This window comes from Scyliorhinus canicula, chromosome 4 (genome assembly GCF_902713615.1).
Source record: "Scyliorhinus canicula chromosome 4, sScyCan1.1, whole genome shotgun sequence".
NCBI classification, from domain to species: domain Eukaryota; kingdom Metazoa; phylum Chordata; class Chondrichthyes; order Carcharhiniformes; family Scyliorhinidae; genus Scyliorhinus; species Scyliorhinus canicula.
Window position 1 is genome coordinate 188944776 of NC_052149.1, and position 24342 is coordinate 188969117.

A 24342-nucleotide genomic window follows, 5' to 3' on the forward strand; every position below is an offset into this window, starting at 1 on the left:
GAGAGAGTGCCTGAAGGCAGAGCTCATGAGTCTACAACAAAAAGGCATCATCTCCAAGGTCACTGAACCAACCGACTGGGTCAGCTCGATGGTGTGCGTAAAGAAGCCTTCGGGCAACCTACGCATCTGCAGTGACCCCAAGGATCTAAACAAAAACATAATGCGGGAACAATACCCCATCCCAAAGAGGGAAGAAATCACGAGTGAGATGGCAAACGCCCACTTCTTCACAAAATTGGATGCATCCCAAGGATTTTGGCAAATCCAACTTGAAGAATCCAGCAGAAGGCTCTTCACCTTTAACACACCTTTTGGCAGATTTCTGCTACAACCGAATGCCATTTGGCATCATCTCGGCATCAGAGATTTTCCATCACATCATGGAACAGATGATGGAAGGAATAGAAGGGGTTCGTGTCTGTGTTGACGATATCATAATCTGGTCCACAACCCCAGAGGAACATGTGTTGCGACTCAAGAAAGTATTCTGATGCATACATGAACATGGCCTCAAGCTAAACAGGTCCAAGTGCTGTTTTGGGACATCCACGCTGAAGTTCATGGGCGATCAGATTTCACAACACGGTGTGCGCCCGGACACAGACAAAATTAAAGCCATCGAGGCAATGAAAATCCCCGAGGACAAGAAAGCAATACCGCGCTTCCTGGGAATGGTTAATTTCCTTGGCAAGTTCAACCCGAATTTGGCCACACACACCATAGCCCTACGCAACCTGGTGAAAAAAATAGAACATAGAACAGTACAGCACAGAACAGGCCCTTCGGCCCTCAATGTTGTGCCGAGCCAAGATCACCCTACTCAAACCCACGTATCCACCCTATACCCGTAACCCAACAACCCCCCCCCCCCTTAACCTTACTTTTATTAGGACACTACGGGCAATTTAGCATGGCCAATCCACCTAACCCGCACATCTTTGGACTGTGGGAGGAAACCGGAGCACCCGGAGGAAACCCACGCACACAGGGGGAGGACGTGCAGACTCCACACAGACAGTGACCCAGCCGGGAATCAAACCTGGGACCCTGAGCTGTGAAGCATTTATGCTAACCACCATGCTACCCTGCTGCCCTCAATGAACCATCTTTGAGTGGAAGGCGGTCACCGAACAGAGTGGCTGGAGCTGAAAGCCAAGCTCACCACTGCACCTGTCCTTGCATTCTTTGACCCAGACCGAGAGACCAAGATATCCACAGATGCGAGTCAGGATGGCATTGGGGCAGTGTTGCTTCAAGAGACGATACCTCATCCTGGGTACCAGTAGCATACGCATCATGGACAATGACACCCACTGAGACCAGATATGCGCAGATTGAGAAGGAGTGTTTAGGTCTTCTCACCGGCATCATCAAATTTCATGATTATGTCTACGGCTTGCCAACATTTACTGTTGAGACGGATCATAGGCCTCTGGTCCACGTCCCCCAAAAGGACCTGAACGACATGACGCCTCGTTTGCAGAGAATTCTGCTCAAACTCCGGAGGTATGATTTCAATTTGGTGTACACACCTGGCAAGGAGCTCATCATCGCCAATGCATTGTCCCGCTCCGTCACCTCACCCAGTGAACCACTGGAGATCATCCAGCACATTGAATTGCAGGTACAACTGTGTGCAAGCACTCTCCCGGCAACAGATGAGAAGATCGTTCTCATCCGAGAAGAAACGGCCAAAGACCCCTGTTGCAGCGAGTCATCCACAACCTCAGCAATGGTTGGCAGAAAGGGCAATGCCCTCAATTCTACAAGTCAAGGACGACCTGACGCTAATTGACGGCATCCTGCTCAAGCTGGACAGGATAGTCATCCCCAACATCTCCAGAGCATGGTGCTGCGGCAGATTCATGAGGGACACCTGGGCATAGAAATATGCAGACGCAGGGGCCCGGCAAGCTGTCTACTGGCCCGGCATCAACCAGGACATCACGGGCATGGTCCTGAACTGCGAAACCTGTCAGAGGTTCCAACCAGCGCAGAGCAAGGAGACGTTCCAACCACATGACCGAGAGACCTCTCCATGGTCCAAGGTTGGCATTGACCTATTCCACGCGAATGGTCGCGACTATATCTTAATCATCGATTACTTTTCGAATTATCCTGAGGTGCTGAAACAGCCACTCTTCAAAGCGTGTGAAGAGACATTCTCACGCATGGCATCCCGAACACCGTCATGAGCGACAATGGCCCGTGCTTCCACAGTTGAGAATGATCCACATTTGCCAAGAGCTACAATTTCAGGCATGTCACCTCTAGTTCGCACTATCCGCAGACCAATGGCAAAGTCAAAAAAGGGGTGCACATCGTTAAGCAGCTCATCCGCAAGACCTCGGACTCCACTTCTGACATACAACTTGTACTACTTGCGTACCGGACGACCCCCTTGTCCACTGGCATGTCGCCAGCTCAACCCCTGATGAACAGGGACCTGCGGACGACGCTTCCAGCCATACACCTGCCCAACCTTGATCACCGCCCGGTGCTGCAGAAGATGCAGCAGCTTTGCGACAGCCAGAAGCAGGACTATGGCGCACATGCCACCGATCTGGACGTGCTATCCCCGGCAGACATGGTCAGGATCAAGATACCAAATGGTGGGTGGTCTGCTCCGGCTGTCGTTGTTCGACAGGCCGCGCCCATATCCTATGTCATGCGAAGGAATCGAAGGGCACTGCGAAAAGTTGCTTGCCCACAACCACATTCCCCTCCATTTCCACATGTTGAATTGCCACCTCCAGGCACCTCGAACCACGAGGCCACCAGTCGTGACTCGCACTCGCCTGTCAAGACACCGTCATACCCTCCACCTCTCCGGCGGTCGACGAGGATCAGACGCAAGCCCCAGAGACTGGACTTATGAGCATTTATTTTGTTTGTTCTGTATTCCTCTGTCAATCACATTAGACAGACACATTCACATGTATACACATCTAAAAAAGCAATAAAATGGGGCGATGTCATGATATGCAAACATGCAACCAATGAACATTCGGAATAGGACACAACCAATGGGCAGTCAGGACATTCAGAGTTGGCATCACCACAAGGGGGCATGACACTACAAAAGGGATGAGGCATTCACACCCTGCCTCTTCCCACAGACAGACATCTAGAGAGTTAGACAGGGTTAATCAACAGCATCACACCCCAGCACCTGGCTTAGAGCAAGCTGGTACAGTTAAACTGAGTTACTACAGTTAGATTAGCAGAGAGTCGAACTCATTTGAGAACCGTGTTAATTGTTCAATAAACACGTTGAACTCATTTCAGAGTCTGGAGCATCCTTTAGTTAAGACTGCATCAAGTAGCAGCCAGTGTTATCCGAAGCAGCATAACACAACATGCACTAGCCCGTGTAAATAAACTGTGCCCTGCACCGTGCCAACTTAATTGGTGTCTCGCTTTCTGAGCTTTCGTCCCTAACGTTACGTCTTGATGGATCCCCAGACGTTATAGCAGGAGTGGAGGTGGTCCACTCTGCGACCTGGGGTCCTCATTGGCAGCTGTCATCAGGGGCGACTGGGCCTGGATGGGCCCGGCTGTTGCTTGGGTGTCCCAGGTGACTTGGTGCTGCCCTGCTCTGCCCGCTGCCCACCAGATGCACCAGGGACAGGAGGGGGGAGTCCGAGGTGCTGCAGTGTTCCGGCATCTCTTCTGCAGTCACTGGCACAGGCTCCATCGCGATTTCTAGGCGGCTCTGGCACATGGTTGCCTGTGAGCGGCAACCTTGTCCTGGGCCTCGGCCGATACCTGCACAGAATACCCCAAGCCTTGGATATGCTGATCCATAGCCAAAACCGTCGCCCCAAATGCCTCCACCGCGGACGGCACCCCTGCAGTATTGATCTGGGTTGCACGCATGGTCAGCACCACCTCCTGCTCCTGCACACAGTTGGACTCCTCTAACTGCACCTGCAGGTGCTGGATGCTCGCTGACAACCCCTCATGCAGTCCCTGACTCTGCAAACTGCATCTCCACAATCGATGGGACTGTCCGTTCCAGAAGCCCGAAACCGGTCTGAACGGCAGCTAATTTCTGTGGTCGGCCCGCCCTCCGACCGTCTGCCCCCTCGGAAGTTCCTACCTCCACCTGCTGTACTGGATTAGCTGTGTGGTGAGCACCAGATAGTGTCCTAGAAGCCTCTTCACTAAAGTGCCCAATCAAGGATACTGTTGGGGAAAGCTGTGACGTGAAGTCAGTGTCATCAGACACAAGCTCAGGGGTCTCCTGAGTCTCAGGCCGAGGGCTGCCGTCCAAGCTGCTCTGCTCACGGGGGGAGCTCCTGCTGTGGCACTGGCTGGGGGCGGGAGGCACCAGATGGACCTGCCCTATCTCCAGCAGTTCCTGCAAGACACAAGGCAAGATGCATGATTAGACCGCGGGCTGGGGGGTGATGGGGGTTAAAGGGTGGTGAGGGTGGGGGTGAGGGTAAGGGTCGGGGTGAGGCAGTTGTGAGAGTGGTGTAGGAGTGAGGGTGGTGAGGGTGCGCTTGAGGGTTGTGTGGGGTTGAGGATGGTGGGGGGGGGGGGGGGGGTGACTTTAGGGGGGTTTGGTTAACACACGTGTCACAGGGAACCAGTAGGGTCTCACTTCCTCGTCCGTGACCAAACTCCACCCGGGCGACCTCCATTTCATCTGGGCTGCTGACCACGTCCAGGGCCCTCTGCTCTGCCACAGTAAGGGGCCAAAGGTCTTCCTCCAGTCTTCTCCCGCTTCCAGCAGATATGGGCTGGGGTGTGGGGGGCAAACGGAAAACAACCGTGTTAGACAGTCCAACCGACGCATGCAGCCCAGGGTGTGGGTAGCTGGTGGCCTCAGTGGCCGGGGCACCTGGACATGGTTGTCGGTATTGGTGCCAGCATGTGGTGCAGGGTGGGGGTTCTGCCGCCCTCTGGGTTAGTGCAAGGCGCACAGTGCTGCCTTCTCACCCTGCTGCCCTGAGGAGGTTGTGCAGTTTTCTCCGGTACTACTGGTCTGTCCTGGAGGTGTTGCTGGTGGCTGACCGCCTCTGCCACCTGTACACAGGCACGACAAATGGCGGCAGCTGGCAGCCTCCTTCCCAGGCCGTAGTACAGGTCTTACGCCCCTCCTCCAATGCATCCAGGAGGGTGTCCAGCTCAGCGTTGGTGAAGCGTAGAGCTGCTCCCCTTGCTGCCATCTTGTTGTGTATATGCGGCTGCTGCTTATCAGCCTCCTGAGTGTCAATCATGAAACGGGTGAATCCTGCACCGTTTCTCATTGGAATCCATTGTGTTCCATGTGGCGCCGGTACTTGCCCCTCAACAGTAGCTGAATCGGTCCAGGAGCGGCACCAGTTTTGCTGTCATGGAACTCCATGAATCCTGCGCCAGCGTCAACACTTTGTCTCAGAAATGGAGAATCCAGTCCAGGAAGAAATGTTCTCCTTAGTTGAGGGGTCAAAACCAGGGGGCATAGATTTGAGGTAATGGGCAGAGGATTTAGAGGGGATTTGAGGAAAAACATTTTCACCAGGGGGTGGTGGGAATCTGGAACTCAGAGCCTGAAACGGTGGTAAAGACAGGAACCCTCACAACATTTAAGAAGCCGATGAGCACTTGAAATGTTGTAGCATACAAGGCTACGGAGCAAATGCTGGAAAATGGGATTCAAATAGATAGGTGCTTGATGGCCAATGGGCTTCTTTCTGTGATGTATAACTCTATGAAACTATGACCACTACGTCTTAGGTTGGCCAACTTTCTTTGGTCTTATAATATGACCCCAATATGACTCCCTCATGCCAACACAGGAGTCACACAAGCAGAGTTACTTATGAGCCATTGTCTCCGGAACAGATTGGACTTGGTTTTCCCAAATTTGGCAGGAAGGGTGGAGGCACGGCAGGCCTCCCAAATGAAACAGCATGTCTCATATAAAGGAGACAGGTCATTCCAAGTGTGTGGCCTGTTCGTCATCAGAAACTTTTCCTGAGGTCCACTATGGCTACCAGGCCGAATTGTGTCCAAGTCAGTGCCAGGATTTGAACAGCAGGACAATGCAAAAAAAAACGTTGACCACATGAGAAGCCGGGGGGCCACAACTTCGGGCAGCATGGTAGCACACGTGGCTAGCACTATGGCTTCAAGGTGCCAGGATCCCAGGTTTGATTCCCTGCTGGGTCACTGTCTGTGCGGAGTCTGCACATTCTCCCCGTGTCTACGTGGGTTTCCTCCGGGTGCTCCGGTTTCCTTCCACAGTCCAAAGATGTGCTGGTTAGGTGGATTGACCATGCTAAATTGCCCTTAGTGTCCAAATAAAAAGGTTAGGAGGGGTTATTGGGTTATGGGGATAAAAAGGATGGAAGTGAGGCCTTAAGTGGGTCGGTGCAGACTCGATGGGCCGAATGGCCTCCTTCTGCACTGTATGTTCTATGTATGTATGTAACCTTAATCTTGGAACAGTTGGAGCCGGCAGGCAGCACCAGTGCTCCTGTGGTGGATCCAAAACAGAGGGAATCTATAGGTCTTATAAAGGCCCGTTGATGATCCAGGAAGGAGCTACAGAAGGAAATAACCCTGCAGGTCTAATTGATTCTTAGACATTCTGCTGAGGATGACGGTGGCTGCACCTGCGAGCTAGAGGAGCCAGTTGGGGAACTAAGGCGGTCTATGAGACCCAGAAAATCCCCGACAGGTTAACATTGTGATGGGTTATTATGGACTGTCCCTTGTGTTCCTCATCCCATTGATGTTATTGAGTTACTTGATGGACCATTAATTCACACATGTCGAGTTGTAGAAGAGAACAGTGGTTTTAATAAGCTAAGAAGTATACCAGCCTGATGCTGCTCCCGCACTGAAAGCTAGCCACAGGTCTGCCAATTATATACCTCCCCCGAGGGGCAGAGCCACAGGCGGAGCCAACAGAAGCATCAACACAACAACAGTAACAGTGAATAAGAACAACAGTGAACATACATACAGTGGTGGATAACAATAGGACGAATAACGGTAAATATATAGGACTTCCGGTGTGCATCATGAAGTGAGTGAGCACCCAGAGGCAGCTCCTGCCTAAGGTTGCAGAAAAGAGCTCTTTTTTGGGCAGCACGGGTTGGAATTTCGATGAAAAGGCGTGGGTGAGTGTTCAAGGAGTATATTCCCCCAGGAATAGGATGTTTCTTGGTTATCAGACCCTCAGAATTAGTGCAAGATTTGTCTGAACAGCAACAAACAAAAGCCTCTGCAAGCATGCTAGCGGGGGAAGGGCCAGCTTATAGGTCTCAAGCTGACCTGAGGGCCTTTATGAAAGCTGAGTTCTAGCAGCAGAGGGAAGAACTGTGAAAAGATCTCACCAAGGCCATTGAAGAAGCGGAGACGGACTTCCGGTAGCGGTGATGCGGAGCTAAGCCGCACGTTCAGTGGCTCCCACTATTTTCGGACTTTGGGGCTCTTTTAAGGGCTCGTAGTGGTGCTGTTTGGAATTTTCCCCGTGTGGGAACACTCCTTCTCAGATTCTCCACCGGTGGATGGCCTGGACTAGGAGTGGAGCGGTCAGAAAACCGGCTTTGCAGTTGCGGCTAAGCCGCACCGCAGCTCCCGCTACTTAAGGACTTTTGGGCCAATTTGAGGGCCCCAAACGGCGCTGTCTCGACGAATCCCGGTGGGGGAAGGTGTCTAGAGGAGCATTCCCCATAATTTATGGTGCTCACCCGGGGTGGGGCAAAGGAAAAGGCTGCAGCAGCTCCACAAAAAAAGCGGGGGAAGAAGGACAAAATGGCGGCCGGCGGAACACCTGAGGACTGGTGGAAGTGGGCGCAGGAGCAGCAAGCTGCTCTTCTGCGCTGTTTTGCGGAGCTGAAGGCTGAGTTGCTGGACTCACTGAATGCGACTACCAACAAGCTGCTTGGAGCTCAGGCGGCCCAGGAGGTGTCTATCCGGGAGTTGCAGCAGCAGGCCGCTGAGCGGGAGGAGGAGGCCGTGGTCCTCGTGGGGAAAGTGGAGTTGCACGAGGCACTTCACAAAAAGTGGCAAGACCGCTTGGAGGAGCTGGACGTTCGCACGAGGCGAAAGAACTTGAGGATCCTGGGCCTGGCGGAGGGACTGGAGGGGTCGGATCTCCCGTGGTACGTGACCACGATGTTGAGCTCGTTGATGGGAGCGGGGTCCTTCCATTTGCCCCTGGAGCTTGAGGGAGCTCACAGAGTGCTGGCCAGGAGGCCTAAGGCAAATGAACCCCCGCGGGCGGTGCTGGTGCGGTTCCATCGATTTAGTGACCGGGAGTGTGTGCTGCGCTGGGCCAAGAAAGAGAGGAGCAGCAAGTGGGAGAATTCAGTAGTACGAATCTACCAGGACTGGAGTGCGGAGGTGGCAAAGCGGAGGGCCGGGTTCAACCGGACGAAGGCGGTGCTGCATGCCAAGCAGGTCAGATTTGGAATGCTGCAGCCTGCGCGTCTGTGGGTGACATATAAGGACCTGCACCACTACTTCGAGTCCCCGGAGGAGGCGTGGGCCTTTGTACAGGCAGAGAAACTGGACTCGAACTAGGATCTGGGGACACACTATGGCCGTTGCTGTTTTCGCTGTTGCTGTTCTTCAATTTTGACACGTGTTTTTTTTATGCTGCTTTTCTTTTTGCTCTGTTTCCGGGTGGGTTTGTCTGTTGGGTATGGGTGTGGGGTATGTGGCGAACGTTGGGGGTATGTGCTTTATATGTTCTCTTCTGTACGGGGCCGGGGGTTGGGGTAAAACTGGATTTTGAGGAGCTGCGTCGGAAGGGTGGGGTGTGGCAGTGTGAAAGCGCGGGCTTTCCTCTGGTTGTCCGCGCTGCGGGGCAGGGGGGGGCGGAGCTGGAGGTGGGGGCGTGGCCTCTACTGGTTTTCTTTCCCGCGCTGAAGCGGTGCCAAGGAGGTGTGGCAAGAGGGGGATGACCCCATGCCGGGAGGAGATGGGTTTTGGCAGGAGCTGCCGGGTCAGCAGAAGTCAGCTGACTCACGGAAGTACCATGGAGGGTGCGTCGCGGCTAGGTGGGGTCCTAGCCTGGGGGGGTGGGGGGGGGGATACCAGGTTGCTGCTGGAATGGCCAGGAAGGAGCTGGCGTGGGCCGGGGGGGTAGAGGAGAGGCGTTATCGCCATGGGGAACGGGTCAGGCGGGGCGAGCTGGCCTGGGGCGAGCAGTTGATAAGCTATGGCTAGCCGGCGGGGGAGAGGGGCAGGTTGCTCTCTGATTAGGCTGATTACCTGGAACGTGAGGGGGCTGAATGGGCCGGTTAAGAGAACCAGGGTATTTTCTCATCTGAAGGGGCTGAAGGCGGACGTGGCTATGCTCCAGGAGACCCACTTGAAGGTGGCGGACCAGGTTCGTCTGAGGAAGGGGTGGGTGGGGCAGGTTTTTCACTCAGGGTTGGACGCGAAGAACCGGGAGGTGGCGATCCTGGTGGGGAAGAGGGTGGCGTTCGAGGCGGCTGAGGTGGTGTCCGGCAAGGAGGGCAGATATATTATAGTGAAGGGTAGGCTGCAGGGAGAGAAGGTGGTGCTGGTTAATGTATATGCCCCGAATTGGGATGATGCAGGCTTCATGAGGCGCTTGTTGGGCCGCATTCCGGACCTGGAGGCAGGGGGCCTGATCATGGGGGGAGACTTTAACACAGTGCTGGATCCCCCACTGGACCGGTCCAGTTCAAGGACGGGTAGGAGACCGGCGGCGGCCAGAGTGCTGAGGGGGTTTATGGACCAGATGGGAGGGGTGGATCCCTGGAGGTTTGGGAGGCCGAGAGCGCGGGAGTATTCCTTTTTCTCCCATGTCCATAGGGTCTATTCCCGAATAGATTTTTTCATCCTGAGCAGGGGATTGATCCCGAAGGTGCAGGATGCAGAGTATTCGGCCATAGCGATCTCAGACCATGCTCCGCACTGGGTTGATCTGGAGATGGGGGAGGCACGGGACCAGCGCCCGCTCTGGCGCCTGGATGTGGGGCTGCTGGCTGATGAGGAGGTGTGTAGGAGGGTCCGGGGAAGTATTGAGGGGTATCTTGATACCAATGATACGGGGGAGGTCCGGGTGGGGATGGTCTGGGAGGCTCTGAAAGCAGTGATCCGGGGAGAGCTGATCTCCATCCGGGCCCATAGGGAAAGGAGGGAGAGGAAGGAGAGGGAGAGACTGGTGGGAGAGCTCCTGGATGTGGACAGGAGATACGCGGAGGCACCGGAGGAGGGGTTGCTGGGGGAACGGCGCAGTTTGCAGGCCAAATTTGACTTGTTGACCACCAGAAAGGCGGAGACACAGTGGAGGAGGTCGCAGGGCACGGTATATGAGTATGGGGAGAAGGCGAGCAGGATGTTGGCGCATCAGCTCCGCAGGCGAGATGCGGCTAGGGAAATTGGTGGAGTGACGGATAGGGGTGGGAATGTAGTGCAGAAGGGGACAGAAGTAAATGGGGTCTTTAGGGACTTCTACGAGGAACTGTACCGGTCAGAACCTCCGATGGGGAGAGGGGGGATGGAGAGCTTCATGAACAGGCTACGGTTCCCAAGGGTTCAAGAGGAGCTGGTAGAGGGGCTGGGGGCGCCGATAGAGTTGGAGGAGCTAGTCAGGGGGATTGGACAAATGCAGTCAGGTAAGGCGCCGGGGCCGGACGGGTTCCCGGTGGAATTTTATAAAAAGTATGCGGATCTGGTGGGCCCCCTGTTGGTGCGAGCTTTCAATGAGGCATGGGAGGGGGGGGCTTTGCCCCCGACGATGTCGCGGGCACTGATCTCTCTGATCCTAAAGCGGGATAAGGACCCCATGCAGTGTGGATCATACAGGCCTATCTCGCTCCTCAATGTTGACGCTAAGTTGCTGGCGAAGATCCTGGCCACCAGGATAGAGGACTGTGTGCCAGGGGTGATACATGAGGATCAGACAGGATTTGTCAAGGGACGACAGCTCAACACGAATGTGCGGAGACTGCTAAATGTTATTATGATGCCGGCAGTGGAAGGGGAGGCGGAGATAGTGGTGGCGCTGGATGCGGAGAAAGCGTTTGATAGAGTTGAGTGGGGGTACCTGTGGGAGGTGCTGGAGCGGTTCGGAGTCGGGGAGGGATTCATCAAATGGGTGAGGCTGCTCTACGCGGCTCCGATGGCGAGTGTAGTTACAAATGGAAGGAGATCGGAGTACTTTAGGCTCTACCGTGGGACCAGGCAGGGGTGCCCCCTGTCCCCCTTGCTCTTTGCACTGGCGATTGAACCTTTGGCTATGGCGTTGAGGGAGTCAGGGAGATGGAGGGGTCTGGTGCGGGGTGGGGAGGAACATCGTGTATCGCTGTATGCGGACGACCTGCTGTTGTATGTGGCGGATCCAGAAGGGGGAATGCCGGGGGTGATGGAGCTGTTAGCGGAATTTGGGGGCTTCTCGGGCTACAAGTTAAATTTAGGCAAGAGTGAGGTATTTGTAGTACACCCGGGTGATCAGGAGGAGGGAATTGGGAGACTCCCATTTAAGAGGGCAGTGAAGTTTCAGATACCTGGGGGTGCAGGTGGCCAGGAGTTGGGGGACTGTCCATAAGCTTAATTTTACCAGGCTGGTGGAGCAGATGGAAGAGGAATTTAAAAGGTGGGACATGGTGCCGCTATCGTTGGCGGGTAGAGTGCAGTCCGTCAAAATGACGGTTCTCCCGAGGTTCTTGTTCCTTTTTCAGTGTTTGCCCATCTTTATCCCTAGGGCCTTTTTTAGAAGGGTTACGAGCAGCATCATGAGCTTTGTTTGGGCGCATGGGACCCCGAGGGTGAAGAGGGTCTTCTTGGAGCGGGGTAGAGATGGGGGGGGGGGGGGGGGGGGGGGGCTGGCGTTACCCAATCTCTCGGGGTATTATTGGGCGGCCAGTATGTCGATGGTGCGCAAGTGGGTAATGGAGGGGGAGGGGGCAGCATGGAAACGGATGGAGAGGGCGTCCTGTGGAGATACAAGCCTGGGGGCCCTGGTAACGGCGCCGTGGCCGCTCCCTCCTACGAGGTATACCACGAGTCCGGTGGTGGCGGCTACCCTCAAGATTTGGGGGCAGTGGAGGCGACATAGGGGAGAAGTGGGGGGCTCAATGGAGGCTCCGTTAAGGGGGAACCATAGGTTCGTCCCCGGGAACATTGATGAGGGATTTCAGGGTTGGTACAGAGCGGGCATCAGACAGCTGAGGGACCTGTTTATTGATGGGAGGTTTGCGAGCCTGGGGGAGTTGGAGGAGAAATTTGGGCTCCCCCCGGGGAACATGTTCAGGTATCTGCAGGTAAAGGCATTTGCTAGGTGGCAGGTGGAGGGATTCCCTCGAGGGGGGTGAGCGACAGGGTGCTTTCGGAGGTCTGGGTCGGAGAGGGGAAGATATCTGATATCTACAAGGTTATGCAGGAGGCGGAGGAGGCGTCAGTAGAGGAGCTGAAAGCTAAGTGGGAGGGGGAACAGATCGAAGACGGGACATGGGCTGATGCCCTGGAGAGGGTTAATTCTTCCGCCTCGTGTGCGCGGCTTAGCCTTATCCAATTCAAGGTGCTGCACCGGGCCCACATGACTGGGACAAGGATGAGTAGGTTCTTTGGGGGTGAAGACAGGTGTGTCAGGTGCTCGGGGAGTCCAGCGAACCATGCCCATATGTTCTGGGCATGCCCGGCGCTGGAGGAGTTCTGGAAGGGGGTGGCGAGGACAGTGTCGAGGGTGGTGGGATCCAGGGTCAAGCCAGGATGGGGACTCGCGATTTTTGGGGTTGGGGTGGAGCCGGGAGTGTAGGAGGCGAAAGAGGCCGGTGTGCTGGCCTTTGCATCCCTAGTAGCCCGGCGAAGGATCTTGCTACAATGGAAGGATGCGAGGCCCCCAAGCGTGGAGACCTGGATCAATGACATGGCGGGTTTCATTAAGCTAGAGAAGGTCAAATTCGCCCTGAGAGGGTTGGTACAAGGGTTCTTTAGGCGGTGGCAACCTTTTCTCGACTTTCTGGCTCAACGATAGGGTACGGGGACAGTAGCAGCAGCAACCCGGGGGGGAGGGGGGGGGGGAGGGGGAGGGAAAAGGTGGGGGGGGGGGACGATGACTATGTTTGTTTATTTAATTTAAATTTATTTTGAAGTTCTTTTGTTGTTCATTGGGGTTGGGGGGGTGGGGGGATGTGATACATGCGTCGATATGGTCTGGTGGTGGTACGGTTATTATGGGTTATTTTGTTGCATTTCATTGTTTGTCGATATAGAACATAGAACATAGAACAGTACAGCACAGAACAGGCCCTTCGGCCCTCGATGTTGTGCCGAACAATGATCACCCTACTTTAAACCCACGTAACCCGTATACCCGTAACCCAACAATCCCCCCATTAACCTTACACTATGGGCAATTTAGCATGGCCAATCCACCAAACCCGCACATCTTTGGACTGTGGGAGGAAACCGGAGCACCCGGAGGAAACCCACGCGCACACAGGTAGGACGTGCAGACTCCACACAGACAGTGACCCAGCCGGGAATCGAACCTGGGACCCTGGAGCTGTGAAGCATTGATGCTAACCACCATGCTACCGTGAGGCCCCTTATGTTTTATATTTTCTGTAAAAAATTCCAATAAAAATTATATTAAAAAAAAACGGTAAATATATATACATATATATAGTAGCAATACTTGGTTCACCACAGTACTGTATGTAACTTATTTGTAAATGTGTTACTGAGGGCCTTAAGGGGATGTGGTAACGTTGCCCCTTTAAGTGTTATGCCCTCGCAGTCTGACTAGCTTGAGATCTATCGTGGAGGAGCGTGCAAACCCTGACCAATGTGGGGAAACGCGAGGGTCAGAATGAACCCTGGAGTATGAAAACCTATACAGAGAATCTGTGCCTGTATATAAGTTACCCTTGATAGCTGCCAATAAAACCCTTATTCCTTCATACTGAAGTCTACTTGGTATTGCCTCAAGCCACCACAACAACAATGTGCATTTTTACATTTGAAAATCATAAGGTACTTCCAGAGTATTATTAAGAGTAGTAATAATCCACAGCACCAGAAGCTACAGGGGACAGGACTGGGAGTGCGTATAGTCCCCAGAGATCTAAGTCTTGGGATACCAGAACCAGGTAAGTTTTGGGGGCCTCAGGGGGGGATGAGGTGGGGTGAGACCCAAGAGTTGGGCAGAGGAGGAGTGGGGGTATTGGTGGTGAGGCCGTGGAACTGAGGAAAGACCTATAGGGCCAGTCCTGGGGAGGGGGGTGATTGAAAAAGGCTGCTGATGGAGCCTCCCTCTTCCCCCTCGAGATCTCATTAGTGTTCATTTTCGGGCTTTACCCTTCCCTGATCCTGAACTCCTCCCACCAGCCTGAAAATTGAGGCTGGGTGGGACCAGCCCTGAAGTGGTCGATAATTGGTTACATGAGAGCCTAGGTCTCAAACATCCAGGTGTAAAATTGTGGGCAGGGGTCACACACCGAAACAAACATAAACTGCTGCAGAAAGGTCATCAACTCGGTGAAAGACGCTCTTTGGTCTGCCCGAAACTTGCTGATCTTCTAGTGCAAAGAATTGTCCTCGACCGAGTGTTGCAGACTGGCACATTCCAAGGTCCCGTGCTGGGGGACGCACTCAAGATTGGGGCAGCTGCCACCAAGGCGAATGGAGAAAGACCACTGTGTAAGGTCTTCCAACAAAGGGGCAGCACGGTAGCATGGTGGTTAGCATAAATGCTTCACACCTCCAGGGTCCCAGGTTCGATTCCCGGCTGGGTCACTGTCTGTGCGGAGTCTGCACGTCCTCCCCGTGTGTGCGTGGGTTTCCTCCGGGTGCTCCGGTTTCCTCCCACAGTCCAAAGATGTGCGGGTTAGGTGGATTGGCCATGCTAAATTGCCCGTAGTGTCCTAAAAAGTAAGGTTAAGGGGGGGTTGTTGGGTTACAGGTATAGGGTCGATACGTGGGTTTGAGTAGGGTGGTCATTGCTCGGCACAACATCGAGGGCCGAAGGGCCTGTTCTGTGCTGTACTGTTCTATATTCTATAAATGTACATTGAGGGGTGGGTAACAGTGTAAAACCCCTTGGTCTGGGTCATTAACACTCCAATGTATAAAAGAAACATGACAATGTAAATATTTAAGAAAGAATTGTAACGTAAAGAGAGATATGTGTGTAACGTCATCCCAATTGAATGGAAGAAAGTCAAGTGAATGTGTAACTGATGGAAATGTGCAGTCAAGACAATTCGAAATGTTCTGTAATGTTTATTAGAGATTTTATAAATAAAGTATATTTTTTGAAAGAAAAGGTCATCCAAAAAAAATTACAGTCACCCCCGGGCGGAGGAAGTAAAATTCTGCCCTTTGCTATGTAACATGCTGACAGGGGTAGTGCTGAGTCTCCGGCGCTTCCCTCTTTCCACCACTGAAACATTAGCCATTGTTTCCAGGGCTGTCGCTGATCGCTAATCTCCCCCAGAGATCTTCCCTCCACCATGACCTCCGAGGTGCACTGCGAGCTTCACGTTACTGCTGGACCGTGGTCCCTCCAGCGTAAGAATTAAAGAGCATCACTTGTATGTTTCTCCCGACTGCATTGTGAGTGCGTACAGTCCCCAGAGATCTAAGTCTTGGGATACCAGAACCAGGTAAGTTTTGGGGGCCTCAGGGGGGGATGAGGTGGGGTGAGACCCAAGAGTTGGGCAGAGGAGGAGTGGGGGTATTGGTGGTGAGGCCATGGAACTGAGGAAAGACCTATAGGGCCAGTCCTGGGGAGGGGGGTGATTGAAAAAGGCTGCTGATGGAGCCTCCCTCTTGCCCCTCGAGATCTCATTAGGGTTCATTTTCGGGCTTTACCCTCCCCTGATCCTGAACTCCTCCCACCAGCCTGAAAATTGAGGCTGGGTGGGACCAGCCCTGAAGTGGTCGATAATTGGTTACATGAGAGCCTAGGTCTCAAACATCCAGGTGTAAAATTGTGGGCAGGGGTCACACACCGAAACAAACATAAACTGCTGCAGAAAGGTCATCAACCCGGTGAAAGACGCTCTTTGGTCTGCCCGAAACTTGCTGATCTTCTAGTGCAAAGAATTGTCCTCGACCGAGTGTTGCAGACTGGCACATTCCAAGGTCCAGGACTCCGTGCTGAGGGACGCACTCAAGATTGGGGCAGCTGCCACCAAGGCGAATGGAGAAAGACCACTGTGTAAGGTCTTCCAACAAAGGGGCAGCACGGTAGCATGGTGGTTAGCATAAATGCTTCACACCTCCAGGGTCCCAGGTTCGATTCCCGGCTGGGTCACTGTCTGTGCGGAGTCTGCATGTCCTCCCCGTGTGTGCGTGGGTTTCCTCCGGGTGCTCCGGTTTCCTCCCACAGTCCAAAGATGTGCGGGTTAGGTGGATTGGCCATGCTAAATTGCCCGTAGTGTCCTAAAAAGTAAGGTTAGGGGGGGTTGTTGGGTTACAGATATAGGGTCGATACGTGGGTTTGAGTAGGGTGATCATTGCTCGGCATAACATCGAGGGCCGAAGGGCCTGTTCTGTGCTGTACTGTTCTATATTCTATAAATGTACATTGAGGGGTGGGTAACAGTGTAAAACCCCTTGGTCTGGGTCATTAACACTCCAATGTATAAAAGAAACATGATGTGGAGATGCCGGCGTTGGACTGGGGTGAGCACAGTAAGAAGTCTTACAACACCAGGTTAAAGTCCAACAGGTTTGTTTCAAACACGAGCTTTCGGAGCACGGCTCCTTCTTCAGGTGAAGAAGGAGCACCTGAAGAAGGAGCCGTGCTCCGAAAGCTCGTGTTTGAAACAAACCTGTTGGACTTTAACCTGGTGTTGTAAGACTTCTTACTAAAAGAAACATGACAATGTAAATATTTAAGAAAGAATTGTAACGTAAAGAGGGATATGTGTGTAACGTCATCCCAATTGAATGGAAGAAAGTCAAGTGAATGTGTAACTGATGGAAATGTGCAGTCAAGACAATTCGAAATGTTCTGTAATGTTTATTAGAGATTTTATAAATAAAGTATATTCTTTGAAAGAAAAGGTCATCCAAAAAAAATTACAGTCACCCCCGGGCGGAGGAAGTAAAATTCTGCCCTTTGCTATGTAACATGCTGACAGGGGTAGTGCTGCGTCTCCGGCGCTTCCCTCTTTCCACCACTGAAACATTAGCCATTGTTTCCAGGGCTGTCGCTGATCGCTAATCTCCCCCAGAGATCTTCCCTCCACCACGACCTCCGAAGTGCACTGCGAGCTTCACGTTACTGCTGGACCGTGGTCCCTCCAGCGTAAGAATTAAAGAGCATCACTTGTATGTTTCTCCCGACTGCATTGTGGGCCATCTACCCCCCACCCACCCCCCCTCACCCCCAGGCTGTGGGCATTTTTCCGCTTGGGGGACTTTAGATTGACCGTGGTTGAAGCGTGCAGAAGACTGGGAACACACTGAATTGCTGGAAATCTAAATGCATTAAAAGAAAATCAGAAGATGATACAGGAAGCACTCGAGTCTGGCAGCGTGTACAACCGAAAATAACCATCATCTGATCAGTGTCCGTCTCTTTGGTGTGATATCGTTTTCTATTGACCGTGCCTCTTCAAATGCGGGCATTATAAGACTATTTCTGTGTGGTTTGAAGACAATAGGAGGAAACCTCATTGTTGAATGAGTGGAGTGGGTGCATTAGCGGCAACGAATGAATGAACGGCGAGTGTGCTCTTCCGCAGTTACGCCAGCAGAGAGGCGCGGTCAGCAACTGCTGAGAGTACAAATGCGAACCGAGCCCGCCACTTTCAAACATTTCCTGAAGAGTTGCTGAGGAACAGGCTTGCAGACTCGTCAGCAGAGAGAGACCATGGCTACTCCTCCGAAAAGAATGTGCATCAGTCCCGCTTTCAACGACAGCTTTGAAAAGCGAGTGAGGAAGATTTCAATTGAAGGAAACATTGGTGAGTGAGCTGAATGGTCGATACTGATTTGTTTTTTTCTTTGCCCATTCAGGCTTCTCGGAAACTGAATTGGCGCCAATCCGTTTTGGCGGGCTGAAAGTTTCCAGTGTTTTACCTGTCAATCTCAGGAGGAAAGCTTTTTGAAATAAGTGTATCTGCCCAAATCGGCAGCATTAACATTTGAGAGTTGATTCCGGGCTGTGTGGATTTTGTTACACTTTTTGTTCCTTACACTCGGTGACCGGCTACGCGGGAAACGAAGTGTCAGTTGGGAAAATAGTTTTTCATTGCTTCCCGCCACTCCCCATGCAAACAGGATTAAGAAATCTTCCATCCTTTTAACTTTTCAAAGAGCTTGTTTCCGAGATCTTAACGACTTGGCACTATTCTGAGCACAGTAAGAAGTCTTACAACACCAGGTTAAAGTCCAACAGGTTTGTTTCAAACAGGAGCTTTCAGAGCACGGCTCCTTTCTCAGTTATTCTGACGCCAGTTAAGCCATGCTTATGAAATTAAATTTTTGCATCTTCCTTTTTATAATACCCCCTCCTGTTCAGTCTTTTTGCAGAAAAAAAATCTGTTGTGTCTTAGTGATGTTTCCAACGGCAGATGCACTTTTAAACTTTTCCTATTTGTTCTCTAATTTCGCTGTCCGCTGCATGCAGCACAACGTGTCTTCAGGCTGCGTTGGAGCTCGAATTCAAAACTTTCAAATGTTTGGTCATGCTGGGGTAGTTATCCATTTTGAGTTATTTTGTATTTTTTAACAGCTGCTGGGAAATCTACTTTTGTCCAGATGTTGGAAAAAGCCAGTGATGAATGGGAAGTTGTTCCTGAACCAATTGCTAAATGGTGCAATGTGCAAACAACAGAAAATGAATTCCAGGTAATTAGCACAGATGAAATTCGATGTATTTATTGCCTCTCAACGTTTGGAAAATGGATTATTGGAATAAGTTGCGGTCAAAAATTGGAGGGCACCAGAAAATTGCAGGAAATGGCCCGACGTGCTTTTGATTGCTGCCTTCCAGGTTTTCTGGGGGCCTCACGGTAGCATGGTGGTTAGCATCAATGCTTCACAGCTCCAGGGTCCCAGGTTCGATTCCCGGCTGGGTCACTGTCTGTGTGGAGTCTGCACGTCCTCCCCGTGTGTGCGTGGGTTTCCTCCGGGTGCTCCGGTTTCCTCCCACAGTCCAAAGATGTGCGGGTTAGGTGGATTGGCCATGCTAAATTGCTCGTAGTGTAAGGTTAATGGGGGATTGTTGGGTTACAGGTATACGGGTTACGTGGGTTTAAGTAGGGTGATCATTGCTCGGCACAACATCGAGGGCCGAAGGGCCTGTTCTGTGCTGTACTGTTCTATACAGTTGGGGACAAAATCTGCTGTATTTTTCAGTGTCTCATTAAATCCAGGTGCTGTGCTTCCCATCTCTGCCAGTTGAACTGGCTAGGTTGCATGCCCCCTCTGTAGGCCATGTCACTGTTGGATTGTTGAAAGGATTGTTTGGTTGTGAGACCACTATTTCCAAGCTAACTTGCAGTTACTTACTGGGTAACGTAATTGAAGTTTGTAATGTCTAGTAGATTTTTGTGAAGTTTCTCCTAACCTTTTTTGGTTCCATTGTTATTTTTTCCCTCTTAAAGGAACTTTCAACATCCCAAAAAAGTGGTGGCAATCTCCTCCAGATGCTCTATGACAAGCCAAGTAGATGGGCATACACGTTTCAAACCTACGCTTGCCTGAGTCGGGTTCGGGCACAGCTTAAACCATTCTGTGCCAAAATTCAGGATGCAGAACATCCTGTACAGTTCTATGAAAGATCTGTATACAGTGACAGGTGAGACAAGCCTCTCATGTTATAAATCTTTTTTTGGGGTAGGTAATATAAAATAATCCAAGTTGCCTGGTTTAAAAACAATAAATGTAAGTTATTTTTAAGTTATAAATTGATCATGTCTGTTTATTCTTCCTGATGTTTAACATTTGGAATGTTGTGAATTTATGTTCATTATTTTTATCTCTCTCCAAACAGGTATGTATTTGCCTCCAATTTGTTTGAATCTGGCAATCTGAATGAAACGGAATGGTCCATTTACCAAGATTGGCATGGTTGGATATTAAGCCAGTTTGGTCCACAAATTGAGTTGGATGCCATGATTTACCTCCGAGCAACTGCTGAAGTAAGTAAATAAGTGACTTATTTTCTTCACCCATTCTTTTTTTTTTGGAAAGAAAAAGTGCCTAATTTGACATTCTAGTAATGATAGAAATCTGTCACTTGTTCTCTGGTAGAAATGTATGGAACGCCTTCATCTAAGGGGCAGAGAGGAGGAGCAAGGAATTGAGATGGAGTACCTAGAAAAACTGCATTACAAGCACGAATCTTGGCTTCATAACCGGACAATGAGGTATGTGGGATCCGTTTCAATTTATTAGTTAAGGCTTTATCTTAAGTCTTGCATATATCTTAGTCTAGGTGGAATGTGGATTAATTTGACAGTAATTCAATTTCGCTTCTTCAAATGTTCTACTGTAATTTGTTGACCTATTTCAGGCTTGACTTTGAATACTTGAAGGACATCCCTATTCTGGTGCTGGATGTCAATGAAGATTTTAAAGATGACAAGATTAAACAAGAAGACATTCTAGAGAAGGTACTTTTTTTTAAAAAGTTGAATTTCTATTTCAATGATCTCCATTGGTTAAACAGGTTTTGTGATCATTGCAATGTTTTTTTAAAAATGTAATCTACTGGGTTACCTTTAAGCCTGCGATTGTAGTCAGTGGAAACGGCGATGCAGGCGGATTTCCGCCTTCCGCCCTTGCCAGTGATGTCACAAGGTCCAAATCCATAAAGGGTGGACGTCTCATTTAAATCCACTTCAATAAATTTTAATATGTTTAACGGCCTCCCCGCGACATGAATTTTCCACCCCCACTTTTAATCCTCGTCGACATGACGTCATATCAGCGAGGTTTACAACCGCTTTTTATAACAAAAAAGAAACAATTGAGGGCACCCCTCCGGGGGTGGAAAAGTAAGTATAGTCCCCGGGAGGAGAGAGACATTCCCTGCACTGTCCCCAGCGCAGGTTCACAGTGCCAAGCTGGGGGGGTGGGAGGGTGGGTCAGGAGCCCCTGATTGTCCGGGGTGGGGGAACTCCTGATACCTCCTTGCTGGGGGGGGGGGGGGGAGGAGTTCCGTTCTGATTGGGGTGCCCTTTAAAGGTGGTGCCATACATCAGGTTCTGCCCTGCCAGAGTGACACCGTAAACCCAGCCCACTCCTTTTCTTTAAAGAGGCTCAAGATCTGGAGAGAAGACTGGTCTGTAAAACTGAAGGGTTACATGCTTGTTTTTAGTCTAAACCTGGCACTTTGCCAAATTCTTGTAAGATTCCGTCCTACAATTTTGCTCGACTATTTTAAAATTAACTTTCAACGTTCATGTAAGTCAATTTTATTACTGAATGGTTAACTTGATGTATTTAACAGTTAAACAGTGCATCTATAGCAGTTAGTAACACCATAATGTTACTACTTGTTCACAGGTGAAGGCATTCTTGCAGACTTTATAGTACACCGGAACAGACTCCAAACATAAACTGGTATTGCACTGAATTTGTTTTACCTGTGGAACTGGAAGCAAATACCTGCATTTGAAGAATATATTTTGTACAGCTAATGCAAGAGTAACTTAAATTTTTACTTGTTCTGCAAACAGATCTGTATTTGGTCCTGTCATGTCTATTGTATTTCCTGTTTGCCTTTCTTTCCTTTATCCAAACTGTATTGCCGAAGTTTTCCTGATTGTCAATCCTTATCCAAGTATATTGCCAACAATGGCAATTTTCTTTCAATGAGAAAGTTCTACATAGCCTATAGTTGGTGTGCTACCATATTCTTACTGAACTGGTGTGAGTAACTGAATTGTGAAATTATTGTGCATATCAAACTGCCACAAACAGTAAGTCAATGAGCAATTCTGCTGGTGCTGCATCTTCTGAAAGATAACCTCTAATGCTGCACTTGTCTTGGTGCTATACGAAAACATCGCTTGGAATATTGCTCTCCTCTGCTTTAATTCAATAGCCTTCTGACTGCACTATTACTGAGCTTGGCCAGTTCTTTTGGAAACTGATCTTTCATATAGAACATAGAACAGTACAGCACAGAACAGGCCCTTCGGCCCTCAATGTTGTGCCGAGCAATGATCACCCTACTCAAACCCACGTATCCACCTTATACCCGTAACCCAACAACCCCCCCCCCCCCCCTTAACCTTACTTTTTAGGACACTACGGGCAATTTAGCATGGCCAATCCACCTAACCCGCACATCTTTGGACTGTGGGAGGAAACCGGAAAAACATTGGATATTTTTTTTTCCTCCAGGACAACGGAGCCCCCATTTCTTGCAAACTTTTGTTTTAATTTCAGATCTGATCTACAAGCATCTTATTCCTTAATTTTCCCCTCCCACTGCTTTAGTTGTACATTTGTTTCCTTCTCATTCTTTCAGTTGTTTTGATGAAGACTAATTCAGTCACCAGTCATCTCCTCTTTATACTTTTAAGAAGATTGATTTAATCTGCCAATACGTCACCTAATTTGTAACATTAACCTATTACAGCCCTGCTGTATGCTGCCATTATTTATCCTCTCCTCTTTATACTTTTAAGAAGATTGATTTAATCTGCCAATACGTCACCTAATTTGTAACATTAACCTATTACTGCCCTGCTGTATGCTGCCATTATTTATCTGTTATAAATTTGTTTTTGTCAAAATGTACTCCAGACAGAAGATTTCTCAGTATTTTGGGGGCTGTGCTTTAACATTCTCTCCACCGTTTGAAAAGCATTATTCTGTCAATTGGGTGTTTTGTAGCTCCCCGCCGCCGCCATTGCATTTTATAGTATCTCTTTCAAAGTGGGACTGTTACAATTTTCATTAACAGGTACAACTGTGACAGAACTGCTTCTTTATGCATTGTAGGAGTAATGTAAATAGATGTGAATTATAGATTTATATTGTGTACTGTAGATTTTCTACAGCATTTAGTGATCAGTTCTGTTTTCAGTACAAAATTCAAATCCACATAATTTGCTTTCAAATCCATTGTATTTGCTGAATGTGTCTTTTATACTTTAATAAAATATAAATATGCTTCTGTTTTTATAAAAATATTGTGATGATCACAAAACATACAATGATGCTAGTTATTCAGGCTACTATTTTACTCCCCAATTTTAAGCACTTCCTCCAGGGAATCACAATTTTGGAAATACCTAACTAGTTACATAAGAGCATAAGCAATTGGGTGGCAGTGGTTAGCCCTACTGCCTCACAGCTCCAGGGACCCGAGTTCAATTCCACCCTCGGGTGACTGGAGTTTGCAATTTCTCCCTGTGTCTGTGTGGGTTTCCTCTGGGTATTCAGTGTTTCCTCACACAGTCCAAAGATGTGCAAGTTCATAGAATTTACAGTGCAGAAGGAGGCCACCCGACCCATCGAGTCGGCACCGGCTCTTACAAAGAGCACCTTACTCAAGCCCACGTATCTACCCCATTCCCGTAACCCCTCCTTAACCTTTATGGACACTGAGGGCAATTTAGCATGGTCAATCCACCTAACCCACACATCTTTGGACTGTGGGAGGAAACTGGAGCACTCGGAGAAAACCCACACAGACACGGGGAGAACGTGTAGACTCCGCACAGACACTGACCCAGCAAGGAATCAACCCTGGATCTGTGAAGCAACTGTGCTAACCACTATGCTACCTGCCGAGCCCAGCTGCATATGTCTTCCTGCCACCACAGCCCCCTCTTCCAACTGGTGGTGCCAAGTCCCACGGGTGCAATTAGAATTGTTTCAGCAGTGAGGAGCTGAACTTAGCTGCTCAAAGATCAGGATGCCATTTTGAAAAGGCCCAATCTCAAGTTCACTTGATGGTTTCCCACACACCCTCATCCGGACAAGACGCTGCTCAAACCCTGACCCTTGGGGTAGTGGCCTTGTGTGGGGGTGAGAGTGTCCATGGATGGGGGAACCACCAAGATCGCTTAGAGATTGGGGTACCATTTCAACATGGCAGCGTGACCTCTGAGTTCAGCTCACCAGTACTTGTGGGCTAAACCGGTGAAACACTCCAGGGCCCAAAAAAGTGACTAAGGGCGTGATCTTCCGGCCTCATTACAATGACGCTCAAGCATAATAATGCCAGTGAATAGTGGGAGAGGCCAAAAACCAGATCCGTGCCGGGCGACAAACAGTTTGCGATACCATAGGCCCCATATCCAATGGCCTCCTCAGCAAGTGCTCACACTTGCCGATTCATGCACCTTTTGATAAACATGACCTTGGTGGAAGGGCTTCCGTGAGGAGGTGAGTAGCAATCTGCTCACAGGCAAAGAGACTGGGTGTGTTGGGCTTGCCACT

The 24342-nt window shown here is 50.4% G+C and overlaps 1 protein-coding gene across 2 annotated transcripts; it reads left to right on the top strand.

Annotated features, from left to right (window-relative positions):
- Positions 1–17322: 17322 nt before the first annotated feature.
- Positions 17323–23068, top strand: zgc:110540 (deoxynucleoside kinase). 2 transcript variants are annotated; one of them, XM_038795711.1, is made up of 7 exons: positions 17323–17900; positions 18671–18786; positions 19545–19738; positions 19934–20081; positions 20194–20309; positions 20456–20555; positions 21451–23068. In XM_038795711.1, exons 1-7 carry the CDS (start codon positions 17807–17809, stop codon positions 21475–21477), a joined length of 795 nt encoding a protein of 264 aa, XP_038651639.1. In that variant the 5' UTR covers positions 17323–17806; the 3' UTR covers positions 21478–23068. The 2 variants fall into 2 exon arrangements, with proteins under 2 accessions (XP_038651639.1, XP_038651640.1); XM_038795712.1 differs by lacking the exon at positions 17323–17900 and adding an exon at positions 18015–18334.
- The last annotated feature ends 1274 nt before the right edge of the window (positions 23069–24342 follow it).